Source organism: Anguilla rostrata, chromosome 8 (assembly GCF_018555375.3).
Source record: "Anguilla rostrata isolate EN2019 chromosome 8, ASM1855537v3, whole genome shotgun sequence".
NCBI lineage: Eukaryota > Metazoa > Chordata > Actinopteri > Anguilliformes > Anguillidae > Anguilla > Anguilla rostrata.
This window is the reverse complement of record NC_057940.1, coordinates 25,516,081-25,524,888: the sequence shown is the minus strand read 5'-3', so window position 1 is coordinate 25,524,888 and position 8,808 is coordinate 25,516,081. Positions and strand designations below refer to the sequence as shown.

Genomic DNA, 8,808 nt, shown 5'->3' with positions numbered 1-8,808 from the left:
ACTTGAAAGGGGTAACCATATAAGTTAAAGAAACTGGTACTGCCAACAAGTTGCCTTGCACAATTTTGACTATTAATGATTCTGTATACTCGGGGCTTGAATTGTCTTTCAAAGACTATGCTCTGGTATTGTTCCATATATACGTACATGTAAAACTGAATAATAAATTCTACTTTGTCTATAGGTTTGAGCACCGCTTTTTGCCCCCAATCTATCTTCAAACAGCAAATTTGTTTTCCCAGGAGATCTGCCATCAAGGCAGTCACCAAGCCCAACCCTGCTTAGGTGCATTCATTTTGCATGTGAAGGGTACAGGTGGCATAATATGGCAGGGTATCATAGTTACTGACATCATTAGTATATGCCATGCAGATGGTATAACTATGTTTACAGATCATGGGCAGATTTCGAGGTATTTAAATATGACCCCATATACAGACACCCATTCCCCGTGTTACCACTTGCCCATATTGATGTTTTCTGTGTGTGTGTGTGTGTGTATTTGCACCTTTAATTAATTTAATGTGCATTTATGCACAGTTCTGTTGTGTCAACTAAAACTAAAATGATACCGTTGAAAGTTCACTGGTTCTTTGGACATTGCCACCATGTAAGAGAAGAATAAGGTAATGTACCCACACAAAGTGGACTACAGACTATGTTGCAATGAAATATTCAAAGTGAATATTACTCATGGTATATCTGAGACTATGGTATAAGGCCTTATAATGTGACTGCTCTGTGCATTTTTTCCTACACGTTTACTTGATTAAAACAAAAACAAATTGATGTGTCACTGTAAATGCTTTTTTTGGTATCGCTTTTCCACACCAACCACCCTTGTGCTCACTTAGTGTGGCACAGCATGTTATTTTAAAAAGAAATGAAATTTGTAATACCAACTGGGCTGCGAACGGTGCAATTGCAGAATATCGGTGAATGAACACTTCTGTTTGCATCATTTTAGCCATGCCTCCTTTGTCTTAATATTCCATCTGTGCTCATCAGAGAGTGCTCCTTATCTGATTGTTCTGTCTGATGGTGAGACAAACAAAGAACCATTAATGAAATGAATACATGAAGAAGGATGATGACATCATCAGAGACTGTGAGTGTGTGTGTGTGTGGGTGTGTGTGTGTGCGTGTGTGCGCGCATGTCTGTGTGTGTGTGGGCCGGTGCATGTATGTTGATGGCTCTGCCCCAGCTGGGTCTGCTTATTAGTGTGGGTAGAGAAAAGAATCACATAGCTGAAGCAAAAAAAGAAGGCTGTGTACATATGCTCGTCAATATGTCCCCCCGTCAAACCACCCAATCTCTCAAATTGGGCCATCAGTTTCCTAATTAACTCTGTCTATCTATCCTCTACCAGGCTGTGGGTAGGAAACAGTCATCTATTGATTTGCATTTCCTATCCATCTGCAATCCCTGATATCTCTTCTGTTTGTATATTACAATAATGGTTTCAGTCTCATAGCATGTCCTTTTTTTCAATGTCTAACAATAACATTATTTACATTAGGTTGCTGCTTTCATGCTATTCACTACTCCCCTCACAGTAGCACAATTTAACATATAGAAACGGATGCCAGCTTTTTGAGTCTGGTTTTTGGTTTGAGTTAAATGCATTACCACACATCAGTTAGGCTAATACATTTTTATTAACATTGTTAGCAAACAGATAGCAAGCCGGTAATTAAGTGATAGTGATCTTCTAATTTTAGACAGTGACATTATTTGCAAATAATTGTTTTTTATGCATACTTTTAATAGTAGTCTCAATGATAAGGCATTTAATCTATCAAATATTTAGATCTGAAAATTGTGAAAGTACAAGTTGTACAATAAATTACCTTGGATAGAGGGAGTTGTGTTTGGAACCTTTTCCATGTTAATATTCACCTTATTGGCATTTGGAACCTTTTCCATGTTAATATTCACCTTATTCGCGTTTGGAACCTTTGCTACTTAATAGTAATTTTAGTATTTTGTGTAGTGTAGTGTAGTATAGTGTTTGGAAGCTCTATTTGATGATTTTAATGAAACTGTAAGTGCCCCAAATTTACCCTGATAAGGATGTACACAAGGCAAATATGACACAACTTTTAATACTCTAACACAATTTATAAACTACTGTAAACAGTAGATACTCCAGGTGGCACGTGTGTGTGTTTATATGTGTGTGCGTGTGTGTATCCAGGGTGCAACACACACCCGTGCTGCCATTTCACCAAGGGTTTGTACCATCTGCTGCTAGGCAGGAAACAGCAATCTCGCATTAGCCAATGTCCCCAATTACCCTGCATTACGGAAAGGACCACAGACCCCTCACCCAATTCCCACTAATCCCAACAATGTGTTCTGCTTTCCGTTCCCACCTGTGCAAAAGCAAGAGGTGCAGGCGAGCGACGTGAGGGGACGCAGGGACCAGAGGGCCCCAGAGCCCCAGTCAGTCCCCATGTTGTGAGCCTCCTGAGAGGTCCCAGCTGCACCCCCGCCCTCCCTCACCCCCACCCCCCTCAGGCCAATGCACAGCTGATGCCCCAGTCCGCCAGCCCAGACAAAGAGGAGGGCTCTTACAATGTCAGCGCGGTCTCGTAAATTAGAGCTAACTGCCTTTGTGGTGGCGAGTGTCAGGCCTTTGGTCTTGCAGTAGGGATACCATGATGAAATGGGTTTTGAATGGCTGGGCTTGTATCAGGAAGCAGGAGAACTGAGCGAGCCCATTGTGTCTTGAGGATAGCCTTTTTAGCGTGATCAGGTTCCTGAGAGACAGTGAAAAGATCTGAAGGAGGAAAAAGACAGAGGACCCAAATGCTCATTCAAAAAGAGACATCCTTTATGTCCCTCTGTTGTCCTTTGGAAAACTAATTTAAAAAATCGGTCATGGGAGATTTCACATATGCCTTCCTTTATTTATATAACTTGAAGAAGTTCTCATTTGGTAAAGTCCAAATCCAGGTTTTTCAAACAACAAAAGAAGGTTTAAAAAGAATGATAGAGTCAAATAGTTATTTAAGTGCTGAACAGCAAGGTGATTTCACTGAAAATATATGAAATAATATCACCGTCATTGAATACAAATTAACTGTATCTTCAGCTAAGGGAGTTTGGTTGGAATTGATGGCGAAAGAGAACATGTATCTCTTAAATGAATATTAAATGTATCATTTAATGTACGCTAACAAAAATATTTTTATGAATTATTTCACAGTTTATGATAAAATAGTAGTAATACATTTAAAGATTGTCTTTCCAACAGAGATTTGATTAATTATAATGTGTCATTCAGATATATGGTCCATACCTAGGCTGATTTTCACTAAACCCTTGGTTACATACTCTTGCTTAGACTGGGCATTGTTGTTGGATCTGCTGAAACAATAGCACATGAGACGGACCCTCGACAGCTGGTTAGCAACAGACACAGACATCTCTGTAGTGTCTCTCCAGGGATTTCACTCCATGAATCTTCTCTCAAAGAGCTGCCTTCAATATCTCCCCCTTGCTGAATGCAGGGGGAGCCGCTAGTCAATATCAATACAAGCCTGTACAAGACTCAGATTCACTTTTATATGATTTTCCTCTCAAAGGTCAAATGGTCCAAAATTGCTTGACTGATAACTACTGTACAATATGAAAGGTGAATCTGGATGATATTTAAGACAACGTGTTATTATACTTGGTTAAATAAATGTTGGCATTCATAGCAATTACATAATTAATTAAAAGAAAGAAAACACAAGTAGATTTATACAATAATAGCATTTTAATCTTTTGAAAAATGATGTACAAAAACACAGGACAATCTCTTTATCTGTCGGGTTTTCAGTAGCATAGTTCATGGGACAGTTTAGTAGAAGATATTTTCTTCACTGTTTCAACAAAAACTTCAACTGAGATAAAAATACACTAGAACAGACTGGATACTGCCTATGGGCATACTAGGAAAATTTAAAATGTAAACAAATATGTGTGTACAAAAATAGCAGTACATATCAGTAAAAAGGCAATAAACATTTTTCAATCTATGATGTTCTTTCTTACATTGTCTGTACAAGGCATTTACAATATACAAATTGCAGGATATTCCTTTCTCACAATTCTGGGAGGGAAGCAGTGCGTGTCCTTTTGTCCTGCTTGGCAGAGTTCAATCCTGGGACTCAACTGGTCACTTACCCAAGGACAGGGTGGGCAACCTTGGCAAGGAGGAGGAGAGAGGCTGGCAAAGCGAGCAAGGACAGGGCATGCCTGGAAAGTGCCGGAAGGAGCCGTGGAGGTGAGGCGTGTCCTTCAGGGGGCTCTCGTGGGTGGTGTGGAAGCCCAGGTAGGCAGCAGAGGGGCTCGCATGCGTAGGGGGCGTGGTGGTGGCCGTGCCCATGAGGGAGGGCAGGGAGTGACCCAGCGGGTACAGGGGTATCTGGGGCGGGGCGGGGGCGCAGCGGGCCATGTGCGTCTGGTGGCTGCCCCCGTACACGTCCCCCACCAGCTTCTTCATCTCGTCCAGGGAGCTGGACAGCATCAGGATGTAGTTGCGGGCCAGCAGCAGGGTGGAGATCTTGGACAGCTTGCGGACGGATGGGCCGTTGGCGTAGGGCATGACCTCCCGGAGCCCGTCCATGGCCTGGTTCAGGTCGTGCATCCTCTTCCTCTCGCGGCTGTTCACCTTCAGCCGCAGGTCCTGGGTCTCTTCTTTCTTGGGCTCCTTGCTGCTTTTGGATTTGCCCCTGCTCGCATTCTCCATCCCGGGCCGAGCGGGCCTACAAGTGCCCCCCTTCTCCTGGTAGAACGCCTGGAACATGTGGGTGGAGAATAGGCCCCCCTCCACCAGCTCCGGGGAGGAGGAGCGGCTGGAGCTTGATCCGGCGTCAGAATCCATCGGAGGACAAAAAAAAAAAACTCACCGAGGAAGCTTTCACAGTGTTGCTCTGTTCAGATGCTCGGGCAGCCTTGTTCAGAAATGCAGAAGTAAACGTGACGAAACGCTGATCAATTCCTCAACTGGCCGGATAAAAACAGAAACGGTCTCACCAGCACAACACTCGGCTTGGGTGTGCGTGTGTGTTGGTGTGTTTTGGGGAGACGGCAGCGGTGTGCAGCGAGTCGTACGCAGTGACAACGGTCATGCTCTATCTGGACACAGGCCTGCATTTATAGCCCACACCCCTACAAAAGAACAATGAGTCGCATAATGAGGCTGTTAGAATAACCTCCAATCAGCGGGAAGGCACACTTTCACTGCTCCATTCAACCAACTCCAATGCCCCCCCGCTCCTCCTGCCAGTGCCCCCTCCCTGATCATTTAACGCCTCCTGGTCCAATTCACACATAAAGTGTCACGTTGACATATGCATAGAATCAATATTTCCTGAACTTCAAAAGACACTTCATACTTTTTTTCATACACGCAATTTGCATGGGTAAAATAACAAATCAACAAAATCATTCCAACAACTTCTACTACAGGAATTCAACAAATCAAATTTTTTGTTGCTTTCATAATTTGCTATATGCAATTCATTCATTTCGAGGTTTCTGATATTCATTTCATCCTTTTAACACTGTATGTTTATATATTGCCATTGATGCAAGCTTTTTGTTTTGAAACCATATAAAACATCTGTAGCTTAGTTAATTTTTATTTTTGCACTAGTCCACTGCTGTGTAAATAAAGGGTCATTTTAACAGGTGTGGCAGATATATTTAGCTTTTCACACTGTGGATGTGGTATTTAGTACTGACAGCTCATCCTGCATTTTAGCTTCAGTTTATATAATAAGCAATAACTTAGAGTGGAGCCAAACACTGGAAACGCTGCAGTTGAGATTGTGGGAGAAGTCAAAATCATAAATTGTCACATCGTAAAGGTCGGCTTCATGTTGCCACTCAGGGCTGCAGATAGGCGGGGACAACTGGGACACTTTTGTCCTGGGCGCAGGCCCAAGGGGGGGTTGCAGGATATGGGGTGTAACTATTTTTCATTCGTTACAAAATATATCGGGGGTGGCCCTCCCAATATATTTCGTCCCGGGCCTGAGATTTAATAGCTGCAGCCCTTTATGCCATCTAAACTATATTATCGCAAACCAACACTGCATCGTTAGGGGCTTCTCCTCTCTATACTGAACTTTGTCTTCATGGATTGACACAATGGGAACATTAGCCAAGCTGTCTCGTGAGGTTCAATTACTGTGCTAAAATTTACAGTGGACAAGGGACTTTTGAACACATTAGTTTTTGTGTGTGTGTGTTTTTGTTTCACTTTTTTTTTTTACAAAGCATCAATGCCAAACTCAAAACTCAGTCAGTGGTGAGTCTACAGTGAAATAATGGAGAGGGGCAGAGCCAGACCTCAGATTACGAGTTCCTTTCAGTCATAACTGTGACTGCTAACAGCTACAAGGACACTTGAGTAGTACCTGGACATAAAGGCTGCTGTTTTGGAAGTACAAGTTTCTGATTGTGTTACGTAAGGTTCCTCATTCATCAGAAAACATGGTAATTTATTATTTCGTTTAACCAAGGGAACTTTTCACTGACAGTAGAGCATCACTGTCCTGTTTGATCCAACTGCACCCTGATGGCCCCTGTGACCACAGTTCCATGTCCCACACGAGCCATTAGAATTCAGTCACATCAGCTTTGACACTGCCAAGGCAAGTTGTTGACAACTATGAACATGCCAAACAGTACCCTACAGGAAGCGGATATTTAGACAACTCAGGCAAGCAAACACTTGGACTGTGTACGAGACAGCAGTCCCTATTCTATTAAGCAATTGCTTTGTCTGAAAACTTGCAGTAGCATTGCATCAATGTAGTGATGAAACTGCAGTGTTACAGAAGATTGCAAGATTTGTAAGTGGTAGCTGACTCCTCCTCAAACAAACATATGGGTTAGAAAACACTTGGGTCTGGCTCATTTATTTATTTATTTATTTATTTATTTATTTATTAGGGATTGTGAAATTGATGCATCAATGAACCAGGTGTATTAATTGAAGTGTTTATTGGGAAGGCTAATTCCCAACACTATTTGGGGGTTTATGGGAGGGAGGTACTGTTTAAAATAAGAAGCCAATTTTTGTCACTCTGTAAGAGCATATGGGCTCCCTCCTTAGGCACCCAGCCAAAGCAGGACGGGTCCCATGCAAGCTGACTGTTGATGGCTCTGCTAATTGATTGTGAATAACTGAGGTTCTTTGCCCACTGATTTCACTTCCATCTATTTCTTCTTGCCCTGGATAGAAATGACAACACTGTTAACAGCCTTAAAAGATAACTTACTTACTTTTATATTAGTTTAGATTTGTTTATTACATAAGTGGATAAGCTGATATACAAAGGGAACTTATAGTAGGTTCTGGATTGTTTATCTGATAGTTGTCCTTTAATATGCATATCTAATTGCTGTTTAGGGTTCATTTTAAGGTTCCGGGAGAAAGTCAGTCAGCAGGGGAATTAATTAGGACCACTCACCATCAGACACTAAGCCAAAAAGTTGTATAAAGCACATGTAACATGTCCAGCCACCAAATGCTTTCCCCTCAGTTTAATTTCACATGCAACCACCTGAGGTCACTTCAAGACTTTCACAAAGATAGCTTAAAAATGATCACAGCAGGTTGTATACATGAGACATTTACACCATTAGAAAACTACCCTGCTGTTAAAATAGTGTTTTATTTTGAATAGCCGCTATTAAAATCCCTTCAGAGATACTTTATACATAGACACAGTAAATTTACCAGTTTGGCTACGATACAAAGGCAAGGAGCCAAAACAGACTGAACAATGTATGAACTGACTTTTCAGCTGTGAATTTTGGACACTAACCAGCCACCAAATTCATGAGCAGTTCTAACGCAGTTTGTTCTATTGTGATGGGAGAGCCTGAGAATGTGACACTCTTTCATTCGTATTCATGCGTGTGTGGAGATTACAGGCCACACAGAGAGACGTAACATCAGCACAACTCTGAGGGTCCCTTGAAGACTGTATCCAGCCCTGCCATCTTTTCGGGGGCCCATTCATGTCTTCCTGTGGCTCCAGTCACTGTGTGCTGCATTAAAGTGTTTGACTTTGTTTGACAAGTATCGGCAGCCATTCAGAGCTCAGCTGACCCCAAAACTCGTGCTTTATTCCAGGCACACTAAAGAGCATTCAGCCCCACTAACATCGGCTTATGCTAGATTAGCACCATAAGGACTCAATGAAAATGCTAAGTTGGAGAGCAAACATGGCCTTGTTGTTGGAGGGCTTCTTCAATTGCATTTATTATGCACAGGATCTAAGGATGACCCCTTTCTCCCTCTGCCAATAACCTCAGCCAGCGGTGCAGCAGGGAGAAGAAGAAAAAAAACAACACAGACACCAGAACAAAAAGATTCACAACAATGAAATAAATACGAGGCCTCCTTCCTGGCTCTAAATCTGCAGTTTGGCCTGGATCCATTCAGCCGGCAGCCATCTCACTAGAAATTATTTTTATGAGCAGTGCAACCAGTCAAATAACTTTCCCTTTTTCAATCTCTGGCTTCTTAATGATTAAGCCTTGTTTACAAAAGGCAAGGGTTCCTACTGGGTCAGTTAGCTCCCTGGCCGGGAGCAGAACATTTATTATTGCTGTGGAGAGGCAGGAGTGAAAGCTGGATGAAAGGGCCTGGCCACTCTGGGCTGGATGAATGGGACCGGATCAGCAGGCAGCCCAAATACAGGCCCGTTTCATGCTGCCCCCATCTCATAAATTACACCCCAAGTGCTTCTCCGTACGGGGGGAAGGGGCAATGTGGGGAAACTGTCACCCACACA

At 42.6% G+C, this 8,808-nt stretch overlaps 1 protein-coding gene across 1 annotated transcript; it reads right to left on the bottom strand.

Annotated features, from left to right (window-relative positions):
* Positions 1–3,748: 3,748 nt before the first annotated feature.
* Positions 3,749–5,265, bottom strand: LOC135260361 (oligodendrocyte transcription factor 3-like). Its single transcript, XM_064345589.1, has one exon. The coding sequence runs from the start codon at positions 4,875–4,877 to the stop codon at positions 4,170–4,172; it is 708 nt and encodes a 235-aa protein (XP_064201659.1). The 5' UTR covers positions 4,878–5,265; the 3' UTR covers positions 3,749–4,169.
* Positions 5,266–8,808: the final 3,543 nt, after the last annotated feature.

Excerpts from the sequence above, each read along its gene's own strand:
- LOC135260361 (XM_064345589.1), bottom strand. The coding sequence starts at position 4,877 with ATGGATTCTGACGCCGGATCAAGCTCCAGCCGCTCCTCCTCCCCGGAG.